General features: G+C 42.4%; 1 protein-coding gene across 2 annotated transcripts in view; it reads left to right on the forward strand.

Moving 5' to 3' along the window:
• LOC137375554 (transcription factor SOX-30-like) overlaps positions 1-18143 on the forward strand; it is a 63693-nt gene that overhangs the window by 34786 nt on the left and 10764 nt on the right. For both annotated transcript variants that reach the window (XM_068042900.1, XM_068042899.1), the window contains exon 4: positions 13074-13575. In XM_068042900.1, coding sequence (XP_067899001.1) covers positions 13074-13575 — 502 coding nt within the window. The remainder of the gene's footprint in view (positions 1-13073; positions 13576-18143) is intronic.

Raw genomic sequence — 18143 nt, forward strand, 5'->3', positions numbered from 1 at the left:
TGCTCAGGGACAGGAGGGTGTGACTGCAAGTAAGGCAAGTAAGAGGATCGAGAAGGAAGAAGTAGAGGTGCCTTAGCCCTTGCAATTGTCCAACAGATTTTAGGTTCTTTCAACTTTTATGGATGAGAGCGAGGGCTGCAGGGTGGATAAGCAAATTGACTATGGCACTATGGTACAGGAAACCATTCAAGTGGGAGGAGTAAATAGGAATGTAGTGGTAGTAGGAGATAGTATAGCCAGGCAGATAGACACCATTCTCTGCAGCCAAGAGTGACAGTTCAGAAGGCTATGTTGCCTGCCCGAAGCCAGGGTTCAGGACATCTGCTCAGGGCTGGAGAGGAACTTGCAGTGGAAGGGGGAGGATCCAGTTGTCGTGGTCCATGTGGGTACCAATGACACAGATAGGACTAGAAAAGAGGTTCTGCATAGAGAATATGATCAGCAAGGGGCTAAATTAAAAAGCAGAACCTCAAAGGTAATAATCTCTGGATTATTAATAATCTCTGGATTATTACCTGAGCCATGAGCAAATTGGCGTAGGGTAAATATGATTAGGCAGTTAAATGCATGGCTCAAAGATTGGTGTGGGAGAAATAGGTTTCAATTCATGGGGCACTGGCATCAGTACTAGGGAAAGTTGGAGCTATACTGTTGGGACGGTCTTCACCTGAACCTTGCTGGGACCATTGTTCTGGTGAGTCGTATAACTAATGCGGTAGAGAGGGCTTTAAACATAATAGTAGGGGAGAGGGATCAAGTGAGGGAAGATGTGATTATTTAGAGAGAGAGGAGAAGCAAGAGAGCAAGGTAGCAATAAGGGAATTGATAATCTGAGTGTGGCAGGAAGGGACAGAGCGTACAAATCTAAGAGTGCATCAGCAGATAAGGCTAGAGGTTGTGAAAATAATAAAAAGACAGAATTAAAGGCACACTATATGCACGCAGCATTCGCAACAAGGAAGATGAATTGACAGCACAAATAGAAGTAAACAGGTATGATCTAATTGCCATTAAGGAGACGTGGCTGCAGGGTGACCAAGGCTGGGAACTGAATGTTCAAGGGTATTCGACATTTAAAAAGGATAGGCAAAAAGGAAAAGGAGGTGGGGTCGAGCTGTTAATAAGATGCAATCAGTACGTTAGTGAGAGAGGATCTTAGATTAAAGGATCAAGATGTAGAATCAGTTTGGGTAGAGCTAAGAAACAGGAAGGGGCAGCAAACATTGGTAGGAGTTGTTTATAGGCCACCAAATAGTAATGGTAATGTAGGGCAGGTATAAATCAGGAAATTAGAGGTGCATGTGGCAAGGGTAATACAGTAATCATGGGGAACTTGAATCTACATATAGACTGGGTAAACCTAATTAATTAGCACTAATCCTGTGGAGGACGAATTCCTGGAATGTATATGAGATGCTTTTCTAGAACAGTATGTTGAGGAACCAATTAGAGAATGGCTATTTTAGATCTGTTATTGTGCATTGAGAAAGGGATAATTAATAATCTCGTTGTAAAGGAGCCTCTAGGGAAAAGTGACCATAAAATGATAGAATTTTATATTAAGTTTGAAAGTGAAAGTAGTTCAATCTGAAACTAGGGTCTTAAATCTAAACAAAGGAAACTATGAGGGGCCAGTTGGCTGTAGTAGATTGGGAAACTACATTAAAAGGTATGATGGTCGATGGACAATGGCTAGCATTTAAAGAATTAATACGTGATTTGCATCAAATTTACATTCCTTTAAGGCATAAAAACCCAAAAGGAAAGGTGATCCAACCATGGCTAACAAGAGAAGTTAAAGATTGTGTTAGATCAAAGGAAGAGGCTTATAAAGTTGCCAAAAAAAAGTAGTAAGCCTAAGGATTGGGAGCATTTTAGAATTCAGCAAAGGAGAACCAAGAAATTGATAAAAATAAAATAGAATATGAAAGTAAGCTAGCGAGAAACATAAAAATGGACTGTAAAAGCTTCTACAGGTATGTAAAAAGGAAAAGATTAGCAAAGTCAAATGTTACCTGCTGTGGATAGACCTGCAGCTGGACATCAGAGAAGAAAGCAGCAGAGAGAGGAGCAGCAGGGGAGTTGAGCTCGCAGGAGGCACAACCGTGTAACAGGCTGTACAGGCGGAGGCTAAGTGTCCTTAGCCTCTCAGTAGAGCAGTACTTCTAGAGGCTGAGGTAATTGGTGGCAAATGTCTACAGCCTCCTAGAAGACGACCTGCTCCCTGCTGGACCTGATTGTCATGCATTACCAGTGGCTACCCTCGACCTTTTTGCTTTTGACTTCTTCCAGGACACCACCAGAGACATAGCCAGGATTTCCCAGTTGGCTGCACATAAATGCATAAGGGTAATTTACCAGGGCCGGCAATTACATCAACTTCACGTGATGATGCTAGCCATAATAAGGGGGTGCTCAGGCTTGCATCTCTGGCTGTTTTCCCACATGTGCAGGACATCAATGACTCCACACACATGGTAATCTGCATACGCCCAGATAAATCAGGAGTTATTGTAAACTGTAAAGGGTTCGATTTCATCAATTTTCAGCTGGTGTGCAACCACAAGAAAAGGTTTATGCAGTGTACACAAGATTCTCGGGGAACGTCTATGATGCTTTCATCTTACAACAGTTCAATCTCCCTGACCTCTTCGCTCCTGCAAGAAATCTTAAAGGGTGGCTCTCAGAAACAAAGGAGATAAATTTGCTGATGACACCCGTGAGCAACCCAACCAATGAAGCTCAAGAGCGCAACATTGAAAGCCATATGACAGCCAGATGTGTCATTGAGCAAGCAGTCGGCAAGCTCAAGATCCACTTCAGGTGCTTAGACAGATCTGAAGGCGCCCTTTAGCACTCACCAGACAATATCCAAATCATCGTAATATGCTGCGCTCTGCACATCATTGAACAGCAGCAAGAATTGGAGCTGTAGGAGGAACAAAGCACTGAGCACACATCGTCTAGGGACGAATCCGAGGAGGAATAGTAAGATGGTAACCCCAACGCGGCACCAGCTGCTCACATTGCTGCTTGAGATGCCAAGGATCCCCTTAGAGCTCTATGGTTTAGTTAGTTACTACTACTGGATTGATGTAACAATCACATCCAATGGCGAATCTCCTCCCACTTCTCCTCACCCCACCCTACCCCCATCGCACTGACACAAAGCTGGTCTGTAACCATCCTACCACCTAATGCACATCCCCCCCATTGGTCCCTGTCAATTCATGTATTCCCGTTTATCAACAAACAACTGAAAAGGTGAGTTGCCACCAAGAATGGCCAACATGGGAAAGTGGTGCAAAGGAATACAGGCCTTACTCTTCTTTTGCCTACCACCCCTACATGGTACAACCCCTGTGGCTTGAACAGAGGTAGAGAAAGGCTGCTCAGATCTCTGGTTTGATCGTTGAGATGCTCTTGGCTGAAAAGCACTGGGTTTTGGAGCCCATGAGGGACCAACAAAAACTGCTCCACTTTCACCATTGCAAGGCCAGACTTGGCCATCAGAAGAGGAGACACTGTTTTGGGTACTGACTGATGGGGAGCAACAGATGCAAAGTGGAAGTGCTTTGAGTGGTGTTCCCACTTCCCCATTTGCTATCATCCCTCTCATGAGCCAACTGCGCTTCTCTGCTGCCACTCTGCTGGAGAGCAGCTTGGTGCAGATCAGTGTGACACTGTAAGTCCAAGGCTAAGGCATCTGTCATCCTATGTAAGATGCCAGACATGTCGGCATCCAGAGTTTGCACAGTCACGATCAAAGCCTGCATGGACTCATTTGATTGCCATAACTGATGTTCCACAGAGTTGGTCAATCTATCCATGGAAGAAGAAATCCTCACGATGCTCTGTGACATCAACCCACTCATTCTTGAAGTGGAGTCCTCCATTCTCTGTGCAACTGTGGATAGTGTGTGTGGAAGGCCTGTCAGATTTTCGGTAGCCCCTCAATGATTATCTTTTTCATTGATGGCCCAAGGGTACAGCTTGTCAGCAAATCTGAGGCCCATGGAATAAAAGGGACAGTGGCAGCATGGATACAAGTTGGCTGAGTGCTAGGATACAGAAAGTAGTGGTAAACAGTTATTTTTCAGACTGGAGGAAGGTATAAAGTGGTGTTCCCCAACGATCTATATATATGTATATAAAAATGACTTAGACTTGGGTGTACAGGGCACAATTTCAAAATTTGCATATGTCACAAAACTTGAAAGTATTATGAACTGTGAGGAGGAGAGTGATAGACTTCAAGAGGACATAGACAGGTTGGTGGAATAGGTGAAGACGTGGCAGATGCAATTTAATACAGAGAAATGTGAAGTGCAAAATTTGATAGGAAAACGTGGAGAGGCAATATAAACTAAAGGGTACAATTCTAAAGGGGGTGCAGGAATAGAGAGATATTGGGGTATTTGTGCACAAGTCATTGAAGCTAGCAGGGCCAGTTGAGAAAGGCATACAGGATCCTGGTCTTTATAAATTGATCCTTTGAGGTTGCACAGTGGTGCAGTGGTTAGCACTGCAGCCTCACAGCTCCAGCGACCTGTGTTCAGTTCTGAGTACTGCCTGTGCGGAGTTTGCAAGTTCTCCCTGTGACCGCGTGGGATTCCGCTGGGTGCTCTGATTTCCTCCCACAGCCAAAGACTTGCAGGTTGATAGGTAAATTGGCCATTGTAAATTGTCCCTAGTGTAGGTAGGTGGTAGGAGAATTGAGGGAAGGTGGGGATGTGGTAGGGAATATGGGATTAATGTAGGATTAGTATAAATGGGTGGTTGATGGTCAGCACAGACTTGGTGGGCCAAAGGGCCTGTTTCAGTGCTGTATCTCTCTATGATGCAGAGTGCAAAAGCAAGGAAGTTATGATGAACCTTTATAAAACATTGGTTCAGCCTCAACTGGAGTATTTTGTCCAGTTCTGGGCTGCACACTTTAGGAATGAGGTAAAGGCTTTTGAGATGGTGCCGAAAAAATTTACGAGCATGGTTCCAGGGATGAGGGACTTCAGTTATGAGGATAGATTGGAGAAGCTGGGATTGTTCGCTTTCTCGCCTTCGAGAAGAGAAAGTTGAGAGGATATTTGATAGAGGTGTTCAGAATCATAAGCAGTCTAGACAGAGTAGATGGGGAGAAAATGTTCTCTTTTGAGGGGGTGGGGGGGTGGGGGTGGTGGGGTGGAGTCAAGAACCAGGGAATACAGATTTAAGATGATTGGCAAAAGAACCAAAGGTGACATGAGAAAACATTTTTTACGCTGCGAGTTGTTATGCCTGAGTGTGGTGGAGGCAGATTCAGTTGTTGTTTTCAAAAGGGAACTGGACAAGCACCTGAAGATAAAAAATTTGCAGGGCTACATGGAAAGCTCAGGGGAATGGGACTAGCTGAATTGCTGGTGCAGAGAGCTGGTGCGGACTCGACAGGCCAAATGGCCTCCATCCATAATTTTATATGTGTCTAGCTGAGCAGATCTAAAAGAGACTTTGCCCTCTGATGCAAGCTGTTCACAGCTGTCCTCAACACCACTGTCTGCTTACTTGTGAGCTGTTAGTTGCCAGATGGAAACCCAAATAACTGACTAACTGGACCCATCTGAAGTGCAAGTATCTCTGCTGGTGATAAGCATGAGTCCTTTGATGGCGCAACTTCAGAAGGAATTGGCTCCTCTGAAGATTTGTTATTTGGGAGGACCATCAAATCCTGCAGTACATTTGATGGCCCTGTGAAGAGAAAAGATATGAATTAGTACTGACAAGGTAAGCTGCAACTTAGCATTATGAAGATGATAATATTTCACTTGCTGCTGAAATCAATTCAACATGACTGAGTGTTATATGATTTGGGTCGCTGATATTTAATTCTATCACCTCTAGTTGGTAGAGGTTCTCTCTCTCTCCCTAGTGTTCTGTGCTCTCTTCTGCAATGGAGGAAAGAACAGACCTATGAGTGACTGTGTTCACTTGATGGATGGTTTGGTGAGGGTGACTACCAGGGAGAGGCAGCAGATTACATAAGGACCAGGGTGAGAGGTAGTCATGGATGGATAAGGAAGTGCATAGAAAGAGAAAGATGCATGTACTTGCAAGGTAAGTGGGTATGAGGAGTGATGTGATAGAGTAGAATTGACAAGGAAGAGTGCAGGGGTGTGGGGTGGATGATGTGCGAAACAGGGTGTAGGTGAATGCAGTTGGGCTCGCCTTTCCTGCCCTGGTTAGGTCATTAAAGCACTTCCTGCAATGAAGCCAGGATAGTGGGACAATGTTTCTGCTGCTGACCTCCCCGATGTCCTCTTTGTGGCAGAAGCATGTTTCTTCTTACTGTTGCTGGAGAAGAATATCTCTCTCTCCAGCGCCTCACGGCAAGTAGCTGTACATCAAGTGAGGCATCGTCTGTCCTGAATTCATAATGATACTTCACCCTCTTTGTTTCAAACTCCCAACTCATCCAATTTCCGTGTTTGAATTGGCCCTTTAAATACTTGGTTGAAATCAAATCATGCAAGTCCACACCAAGTCTGCTGCTACGCATTCAACACAGAAATTATTATATAATGGGTGACTGAATTAAAATACCAGAAACCAATGCGCTGTAAGTTCTTCTGGGTTTCTCACCCGCTATCACAGCCACTCCCCTCCCCCCCACCGCCCACCCTGCTCTGAAGCTCTGAACACGGCTTGGAGTTTTTATTAGGGGTCAATGTATCAATTTACACTGCTGTACATCTGTATCTCAAATGTGCAACCACATTAATACATGCTCCAGTAGAGCTTAGAAGGTATAATCAACACAATCCTTTTAAATGAATTTCAGAGCTTTCCAAGCTAAATCATCCAAGCTTGTGTTGAACCAGTGCCACTTATCTGCATCAAAGTGATGTTGTCCACCTCGTTTTCCCACATGTAGGAGTCTTCTCACTAGTACATTGAAGGATTTTCAGCAAATGAGCCTTGACATACTATCATTTTTTAATACAGTAAAGAACATTCAAGTTTCACAGCAGGGACTGAACGCCTCACTCCTGAGGCAAGACAAACTGCATTTGTCAAATTTAATGCACAATTGATTTTGACCCTCCTTGTTGACATGCAGGACCCAGAGACAGGAATGAACAGTACAATTTATAGCCTCCCACTTCACTGAGGTGAGGTTTGCAATGTCACAGATTTGCTAAATTTGAATTCCAGCAGTGATCTGAAACCTTCTCAAAACTGATCCCCTTATCATTAGTGACTCCTTACCTGTATCATGTTCTGGAGGACTTGGTCGAAATGCATTTACAAGTACAGAATGAATGATCTCCATACTAGACACAATCTCACATCACAAATACCACTTAATCTAGAAACTTATCGCCTGAGACAGTTCCAAGAGCCTGCAGTAAATGAGTATAAAGAGTACTACTTGATGGTGAAACTGACTCAAATGAGATAATTCCAAAATGGGCTTGTTGCTGGGGGTCAGCATAGGAACACACTACGGACTCAGAAAGTGTGGCATTACACCTTTAACCTGGCCAAGCAGGGGTCTTCTACCTCTAAGACTGGCACAGGGTGCAAAACAGGTTTTATGACTTACTAAGGCAAGATTATTTTCATGTCTTAATATATTTGCTTATGAGGGACATATATGCAAAAACATTTTTAATGTTAACTTATTAAAGCTATGAATGTAAAAAGTATTTGCTCACGCAGTCAAATTAATATAACGTCAAGTTCCACATGAGGTTCTTATTAATTTGCTCTTATGTTCAAAGGCCAATGTTTCAATGAACAACAGGGCAAGGAGTTGAACAAGTGGTGGTCCATTGCCACAAAGGCTGTGGCAGTGTATGAACATTACATATGGGCCAATGTGGAGGGACATATTGGAAACTATTGGTCTTACTGATGTCAGCACAGAACACCAGGTATGTTTTTTTTGACTATATTTAACATCAGGAACTCCATACATAAGTACTTGCTACGTCATATAATGAAAATATAATAGCAAATGGATTAGTATGCTTACATACTAGCGATCTCTCATCTGTTCTCTTCACAGAGCATGGAAAAGGCAGTGATCATCGAGTCATTACTTAAGCCTGAATAAATCAGCAGCCCAACTACACATACATCATGTACTTCACAACTGCCACTTAGTGATTAGGAAGAGGCAGAACAGAGTGGAGCACAGCTGAAGTGGAAGAAACAATTGGTGAAGGGGCAGCAAGTTCACAGTGGTTATCCCAAGTGTTGAATGTCCCTCCTGACATCTCTGTGGATATAAACTTTTTGTGTACCTAATTAACAACAAAAGATACTACAATACATGTATTGAGCAGGTGTTTGACACTATACTCTCAGAAGTGGACTGAATGGTTATCTGCACTCAGTCTCCATTGAATGGGAAGCAATAGCCCACAGACACAGCAGTCAAAATTGCTCTATTGAATATTTACACTGCTTTGGGCTCTAAGCTCAAATAAGCAAGTCAGGAACTTATTTGACTTACATGAGCATAACCTAAAGATAACCATCAAGGAAGAATTCCAAGACTTTGTAGAGGTCCACTGCTGAATGCTCAGAAAGATCATTGACTTTTGTGAACTTTACAAATCACAAGAGATTGTGTAAAACACATTACTGTCTTTGCACCTGATCTCTGTTGGGGAATGTATCAGCCATCAGCCAAGGATGCACAAGGTAGAACAGCATCTTGAAGATGCACACAACAACACTCCTACACCACATGCACTCATTCACTAAATAAAATGATGTCACTTAAAAGTCGGAGTGAGCTTTTGTTTAGTTCTAAGTCAGTAAGTAAAGGGTGCAAACTGCACTCCAGGCAGCAATGTCGTGTCAAGACTAGTATAAGGTCTCTAAACACGCGGTTGGCATCTAGTGGGGTACTTGCATCCAGACGGAGTGACCACTAGTTCAGTGGTAGTATTCCTACCCCTGATTCATAAGGGTTGGGGTCATTCTCTACTCCAGACAACTCCAGTGAGTGGAGGCTAGCACACCAGCTCTGAATACTGAACTGCTGTCTAGAGGAGGTACTTTTCCGATGGGTGTGGATGAACCCATATTGTAATGATAGGTGGGACTCTTTAGTCTTGCTTGTAGCCCAGTTACAAGTAAGCACTCTGAAGATAAAAATTTCAAGGAAGACAACAAGAAACTACATCAGCTATTTTTCCCTTGTAGATGTCTTAAAAATCTCAAGTGTGAGCTTTGATTTAGAACCTAATCTAGGTCAGACTTCTTGTATTTCTTGTACTATGCTGTTTATTGTGGACAATTACAGAGCTCACTCAAAGCTCCAGGCAATAATTGCCTCATGCATTGTCTCCCTGGTTACAGTAGCAAGTCAGCTGCTGGTGAACCTTGACTTGTTTGCCTGGTCTTCCATTTTCTTGCTGCTGCACCTCATCGAGTCCACTATGAGTTGTATGCTGCTGGCAATATTGTGCAAACAGTACTCCTTTCACTCGGGGATATTGTGAGGCAATTGTCTCTTCTTCCCTAAGGTGAACAACAAGCAAAGCAGAAATAGGGGAAAAATGGAATTGGTGGGTGGAGATGGGGGGGGAGGGAGGGGAGTGTGTAGAAAGCATGGTCAAAGGTAAGTTTTTTAGGCTCTTGAAAGCAGGGAGGAAGTTGGCAAGAGAGATTTAGATCCCTTCCAAAGGGCAGTGCCATGGCTGAAAGGATGGCCTCCTGTTGGTGAAGTTGGTGATGAAGAACAAAGAGCAACAGATATTGGAGGAACAGAAGACATATGTGAGGATTTACAGGTGAAGGATTCTGCTCAGGTGAGTTAAGAATGAACTCATTTGAAAATGAGCACGAGCCAATTTACTCAGGGTTTCGCAGATGGAGTATAATGTGGGAAAATGTGAACGTCACCACTTTGACAGGAAGAATAGAAAAGCAGTAAATTATTTGAATGGATAGAGACTGCAGAATTCTGTGGTATAGATGGATCTGGATGTCATGGTACATGAATCACAAAAAGTTTGTATGCAGGTACAGCAGGTGATTAGGAAGGCAAATAGAATGTTGGCATTTATTGCAAGGGGAATCAAGTATACAAGTAGGGAAGTGTTGCTACAGCTGTACAGGGCCTTAGTTAGACCACATCTGGAGTACTGTTTCCAGTTTTGGTCTCCTTACATTAGAAGCTGTTCAGAGAAGGTTCACTCAACTGATTCCTGGGATGAAGGGATTATTATACGAGGAAAGGTTGTGCAGGTTGGGCCTATAGCATTGAAGTTTAGAAGAATGAGAGGTGATCTTGTTGAAACATATAAGATCCTGAGGGGACTTAACTAGGTGAATGCTGAGAGGATGTTTTCCCCTTGTGGGGGAGTCGAGAACTAGGGGACACTGTTTAAAAATTAAGGGTCTCCCAATTAAGTCTGAGATGAGGAGAAATTTTTTCTCGCAGTGTCATTAGTCCATGGAATTCTCTTCCCCAGAGAGCAGTGGAGGCTGGGTCATTGAATATATTCAACGCTGAGTTAGATATATTTTTGATCTACAAGGGAGTCTACAGTTATGGGGTGGGGGGGGGGGTGGCAGACAGGAAAGTGGAGTTGAGGCCACAATCAGATCAGCCATGATATTATTAAATGGCGCAGCAGGCTCAAGGGGCCAAATGGCCTACCCCTGTCCGTAATTCATGTGTTCTTGTGTCCAATTCTTGGTTGCGGAGATTATGGAGCTTCCTACATCGTCCAATATTCTAAGCATGGGCATCCATACTGATGGGCAAATCTGCATTTGAATCATGATTTCTGTTGGTCTCCTGGACCTAATATTCTGTCTTCTGGCAGTCCCCTGACCAGAAGTTAAATATCAGAGTTTCATGGTAAATGAATCCCATCAGGTACTAAAATACAGCTGGTAATTACTTATCATTCTGGGTAAAGAATCCAGTGTCTATGAAAAGACAATTGCATTTTAGCTGGTAGATGCAAAACTAAACCTTCAACTGCCATTGTAATTCTTATGGATAATTGAGGTTCTGCTGTATTTTCCAATCAAGGTTCTTGATGGAAACACTATCAGGGAGTACCACAAACAGTAAAAGCACTATGGAAATCGTCCACGCTGTTACTCTATATGGGCTTCCTAAAATAATGTAAAATATTTAGGTGCAGCTTCAGGAGGTCTTGTGTTTTTATTTGCTGGTGCTTCAACAAAACCATCTTACCAACAGTGTGCAATGGACTACTTTGTTAGACCTACATAGAATGTACATCACAGAAACAGGTCCTTCAGCCCAACAAGTCTATGGCAACGTGCATACTCCACATGAGCCTCCCTCTTCATCTAGCCCTATCAGCATAACCTTCTATTCCTTTCTCCATCATGCGTTTATCTTGCTTCCCTCAAATGAATTTATGATATTCACCTCAACTACTCATTGTTGTAATGAGTCCTATATTCTCACCACTTTCTGGGTAAAGAAGTTGCTCCTGACTTCACTGTTGGTTTATTCGTGACAATCTTATATTTTTGACTAGTTTTGGTCTCTCGCACAAATGAAAACATTTTCACTACATCTACCCAATCAAATCCTTTCATAATCTTAAAGACCTCTATCAGGTCACCCCCTCAGCCTACTATTTTCTTAAGAGCCGCAGTGTTTTCAGCCTTTCCTGGTAGGTATAACTTCACAGTTCTGGTATTATCCTTATGAAGAAAAAATGCTTTTACAAATTTATATTGACAAGAGATATAATTTTGTGCACTGAAAGTGATAATATGTCAAAGGGAGTTGTGTTATATAGATAGCATGCTAATGTGATGTTTACATGACTTGACTGGACAATGAGCACTTCCAACCACAGCATATTGGTCTTATATGGTTAGTTTCCCGCATTATAAATATCACATCATGCCCATGGTATTCTGCACAGCTGGAATTGGTAACAGTCATGCTTTAAGGCAAATGAAGTTTGAAAGTATGGCACTTCCAAAACATTGCATGGGTCTTCAAGAAGTCAAGTGCAATAATAAAATGAAAAATCACAAATACCAGAATTCAGAAATTAAATTAGAAAATGCTTGAATTTCATAGCAGGTTAGCCAGCATCTTGACGAGAAAGGCCAGTAAAATCACAACTGAGATCCTCCAGCAGAAGGGGCACATTGAGGCAGGAGAGCCTTTCACATGGCCAACCAAAACAGATTGAGGTCTAGAGTTCAAATATGCTGAATAATTTTATGAAATGACAGCGGGGGGATGGAAAAGCCATGTCAATAGATTTTAAAATGCTGGAAAGAGAACTGCAATGCAGGTATACAACAAGGAATGAGTTAAATGTAGCTCTAAAATGGAAGGAAAATTAGCAAAACCCTACAGGAATTTAGAAAGACACTAGTGAGCTAAGTGCAATTATGTAATTTTATTTAATTAGAAATTGGAAGTCTGTTTAATGACACATTGTTATTTATTTATATAACTTTTATTGTAATTGTTCTGTTATAACACATTTCTACATTGTTGGCATTGTTCACAAAAACTGCTATTTAGAGTACTTATTAATAAAGAACAGTGATAGAAATTTGGCTCTGCATAGTGGTTCATGGACTGCTGATGAATGATATTGGCTTGTGCTACTCTTGCTGCCTGCTGCAGTGATATCAGTGATTGTTCTGGTTTTTTTTGGCTGTGTCAGTGTAACATTGTGACACTGTATGACCAGGTAGGTTAGCCCGTGTCCCTTTTATGCAGCACCTGGATTTTATAAAGGATCTTGGTCAACATGCCAGCCAGCCATTGGCAGTAGTCCATAACTGGGGGCTGGTGATGTAGTTTGAATGGGACAACATTAAAAATTCCAGCAAACTGCAACATCAATGGCCTGTAAAACTGAAAGCTTCAGTGACTGAATGAAGTAGGAGGATATCAAAAGACATAAGTATTCAGGCCAAGGAATGATTTAAGGTTAATTGGTTTAAATAATTTCATGTCATTCTTGATATTGTCCATTATAATTTGGAGCTGTAAAACCATTTAATATATTTCAACTGACTTCATAGTGCCTTGTCCTATAATGTGTGATGTCCTGGTTCTCCAGCAGGTCAAAGCCAGTCTCTGCGCATGCCAGTTGCTCAAGGTCCTCGTCCAAATTCCATTATACTTTATCCACAGACAAATCCCGTCCAGGTTGGTCTGCCTACGCAAAGCATATCCAGCCACCCCACTGTGCCAGCCACTTGTCCTCCAGGACACAGTAGGAATGAAGTCCATCATGAGGTTCCTGGTCCAAGTGCAGTGTCTAATTGTTCAGAGCAAAGGATACCTACAATGTCAGTGGATGTTGGAAAAAGAAATTCTACCAGTGAAACTAATAACACCCACAACAGAGGTAGCATACCTGAAGTACCAGCACAAAAGGAGATACCCACTGTTTCCAACTGCCCCAGAAATCCACCACCAATGCCTTCAGCAACTCTACCACATCCACATGCTTACCAGCATCCACCAATGGGGCACGCTGCCAATCTGTTCGGAGCTGCTGCCCGATTTCCTTTTCACCATCCTTATTTCTTGCCTGGACCACCCTACTTCCCTTCAAGGTATGTGGAATCAGATTTAGAATTGCAATATCTTAGAGTCATAGAGTCGTACAGCATAGAAACAGGCCCTAGCCCACCGCGTCCATGCCGACCATAATGCCTATCTATACTAATCCCATCTGCCTGCATTAATTCCATATCCCTCTATGCCTTGCTCATTCAAGTACCTGTCCAGATGCCTCTTAAATGTCGCTACTGTTCCTGCCTCCACCACCTCCTCAGGCAACTCATTCCAGATACCCACTGTTCTTTGTGTGAAACATTTACCCCTTTGATCCCCTTTAAACCTCCTCCCTCTCACCTTAAATCTGTGCCCTCTAGTTTTAGTCACCCCTACCATGGGAAACAGACTCTGGCTATCTACCCTATCTATGCCTCTCATAATTTTATATACCTCTAGCATGTCCCCTCTCAGCCTCCTTCGCTCCAGGGAAAACAGACCCAGCTTATCCAATCTCTCTTTATAACTCAAGCCCTCCAAACCAGGCAACATCCTTGTGAATCTTTTCTGCACCCTCTCTAGCTTAATCACATCTTTCCTGTAGTGCGATGACCAGAACTGCACACAGTACTCCAAATGCGGCCTAACCAACGTCATGTACAACTGTAACATGACGTCCCAACTCGTACACAATGCCTCGGCCGATGAAGGCAAGCACGCCATACGCGTTCTTCACCACCCTGTCTACCTGTCTTGCCACTTTCAGGGAACAATGTACTTGCACCCCAAGGTCTCTCTGCTCAACAACACTCCCCAGGGCCCTGCCATTCACTGTATATGTCCTGCCCTGGTTTAACTTCCCAAAATGCATCACTTCACACTTGTCTGCGTTAAATTCCATTTGCCAATCCCTTGCCCACTTTCCCAATTGATCTATATCCTGTTGTAACCTTAGACAACCTTCTTCATTGACCACTATACCACCAATTTTGCTGTCATCTGCAAACTTATTAATCATGCCCCTTACATTCACATCCAAGTCATTAATATATATGACAAACAACAGAGGGCCCAGCACTGATCCCTGCAGCACACCACTGGTCACCGGCCTCCAATCTGAAAAACAACCCTCCACTACCACCCTCTGCCTCCTGTCACCAAGCCAATTTTGTATCCAATTTGCTAGCTCACCCTGGATCCCATGTGTTTTTCCCATCTTCATGCTTAGCGTTTAATTTAGATAGAAATGTTGCACTAAGTGAGAGCTGGAAATATATTTTAAGTTGTTGTAGGAGATAACCTAATGTGTTAGGGTGCAAAGTAATTCAAATGTGTAAATGCAGTAGTATGAGTATTCAGAAGGATATTACACAATTGGGGCAACATACTGTTTGCAAGGCTCTTTGAGGCTTCAATTTCTAAGTAAGTTAAGGGTAAGCACCATAATGCATTTGAGGCACCAAAGAAGCACCCCAGACACTCAGGTGCCTATTTGCAACAGGTGCTTCAAGGAAGGCTTTCAAACAAATGAGCTTCTGCCATATTAGCTAGACCCCTCCTCCATTTGGGGCCACCTCTTGCTGCAAGACTTATTGCTCCATAGCACCCAAGACTTGTTCCACACTTCAGATATTTCTTATGGAGGCTTGTAAAGAACAGGTCCCTGGAATTCCTGGAGCAGAAAGCAAGATTTCTGTCCAGGGCTAGGAATTTAGGGAGGAACCTGGTTTTGCCAGGATTTCACTCCACTTGCACTGCACCTCTAAATTCCAGAGGGGCAGAGGAAAGTGAGGTGAATGGACAGATCTTCTAACTTCTTTTCCTTGATTGCTGGCATGAGTCTTATTGAGACCTTTAGAAAGGCCACAACCCTTTACTAGATGAAGTTAATGGATCCTGGAGGGGTTTGATTACCTTAATTTGTAGAGATAAAGGATCCAACAAAGACTATTTTTTGATTAATTTATTTTTTGGTATAAAAGAGGATGGGGTCATATCCATCTGTATGCTGTTCCACCTTAGGCAGGCAGACTGGGATAGCTGGAATTGAAGTGACCTTGCAGCCACAGTACACCTGCCTTGGTCATGCAAATGGAATTTGGGGTCATGATTTCTGGCATAGGGCTAGGCTGAATGGTGATTCTGCTCCACCACACTTGCACTGGAAGAGCAGGCTCTCAGGATTTTCAGGGCCCAACACATCTTTAAATGCAGCCAGTACCCTTTTAACATTAACCAGATAACCGCACCCCATCACCCCTTCATTCCCTCATAACCCTGGTGCTCTCCCAGTACATCATGTTATATCCACTGGAAACATTCTACAAATATTTAAATTAGTTATCCTCTCATTATAGAGTGATGTCAGCTGTAGTCTGTGGGTATGACCAGCATGCAATGCACATTTATCAACCCATTGTTCAAAAAAACTGTTAAGAGAATTGGGTGGCACAGTGGTTTATACTCTCTGGGACATAGAATTAAAAACAGCTAAAAGGATCATACATGAAATACATTTGGGCAGTTTCTCCCCAGCCCCTGCCGGTTATGGGTACAGGCACATACAGCTGCCCAATTTTGGCATCAACTGGAAAACTTACTCAGAGGCCATAAGGATGGCTTATGCATAATTTACAGATGTCACATTAGTACACAAGTAGCCATGCTTATGAGGTCAGAGCTAAGGAACTTTTTCTACAGCAGAGTAAAGGAAGCTTTGCTTTGCTGTTAGCTATGTTGTATTTGCCCTTTGAGTACTTGGTATAGATGCTAGAGGTACATTACTTTTGTATGTAAAATTAAAGAACAACTAGAATTTCTATGGAGATTCTCTGGTCGAGATTGTTGGAACTCCTGGAGAAATGTTGCTTTTAATCAACTATGCCCATTGGGCTGTTTAATTGTCGAATCCCTTGGACAATGTTACGATCCCGTTAGGGACCGTTAACTTTTAAAAAGAGAAAGTCAAATTCCCTGTTATTACTGAAAGAATTAAGCCACGAGATTTCACATTTTAAACAAAAACTTTACAAGGATTAAGCAAAGTAAAACACTGATTTAACACTACAACTTGAGACATTTATATTTTAAATTTGTTTCTTACAGAACATTCTCATTTAACTTTTACTTACACCTCAAAAATTTTCCTATACATTACAGGATCTTGGTGGTTTGTTCACTCTCTTGGGAACCAACCCAAAGTGTACCACAGCTCTTGGGAATTCACTTCAATTTCCCTAATTTCTCAGCTGTCTTCCGAGATTTGAGATTTCCTGAGGATTCTCCCTCTAGTTTGACTAGCCAAATCTACCAGTTCACCTTCAACACCTCACGAATCTGGATTTCCCAGCTTGAGCATGGGCTTTCCTCAAAACAGAAACACCCCTGGTTCTCAATAGCCTCTCTGCTCCTAAGTCCAATTGCTTTCAAAGCCAACAACTTTCTAAAAGCCAACTGACTGTCTGAAGCCACCAGCTCTCCCAAAAGCCAACTCTCTAACTAAAAGCCAACTCATTGACTGTCTGCAAGCGCACAGATCAAAAAGCTAACAGACACCCCCTACATCATCTATCTCCATAGCATGTGGTACACGTTGGATGTCCCATTTAGCAAATTTAAATTAATTATTTCCGACTCCAAATCTTCTCTGTGGAAATTATAAGAACAATTTAAACCCCTGATGACAGCAGTTGCAGACACACCCTCTCCATCAACAAGAGGGGTTCCCACTGCGTAGGGTCTTTACATTTCCCAATATGACCATACTAAATAAATATGGGTTACCCTATCATTTGTAACCACCCTACGTTTGTTTGACAACTTCTCAAAGAGGGTGTTTGCATTTGTCTTGCATTAAAAAAAATTCGAATTCCCAAGTTAAAAGTTACCTCTAGAAAATTAATACGAACCATGAACCAGAAGATAGTAACAACAATGGCATCTTGCTTATTTGAAGTAATCTAGCCACTGATTAAAAATATTGAGGTGTACGATACTATGTAGGAGCAAATTACAACAAGGACTTAGTGTCCTGTGATCAATGGAAACTTTCTGTTATACATTTAGTACTTCTGCAAGATCCTAATCAAATTCTGTCTCCAGCAAAAGCACATTGTAGCATGACTCAGCACCTGGCTACATATCATCTATCTGAAAATAATCTTCAAGTATAGCAGATTTAATCTCCCAACAGAATTCTTAGTGAAACTTTTAAGTTCTTTTTCATGTTTTTAGTCGATTTTCAATATTGTTTCTTCATTTTCTTACCTAGTTCGATAATGTGGCAGCGGTCTGCTGAGACCCCATCCAAGTAACTATTCTTCATGTGCAAGTGTCAGCAGACTTTGAGTGTATGAGGGTATCACAGTTCTGTTTCATGTGCTTCATCCTGTTCTCAACCCAATACACAAATACACATGCACACTCATAATCCAGTATGGGGAGGGAGCGTTGAATAGTAATGAGAATTGGTATTCTTTTACCACCCCCCATCCCGCTGCCACAAAGCTCTTGATCGGGAAAGCTCAGTGACACAGTACATGGTACATAAGTCTTGTCTAAGACTAATAGCTGTGCTATTATTTTTGCATTAATACAAAGTGATTTCTGATGAGCATTAACATAGCTG

Source organism: Heterodontus francisci, chromosome 12 (genome assembly GCF_036365525.1).
Source record: "Heterodontus francisci isolate sHetFra1 chromosome 12, sHetFra1.hap1, whole genome shotgun sequence".
Lineage (NCBI taxonomy): Eukaryota > Metazoa > Chordata > Chondrichthyes > Heterodontiformes > Heterodontidae > Heterodontus > Heterodontus francisci.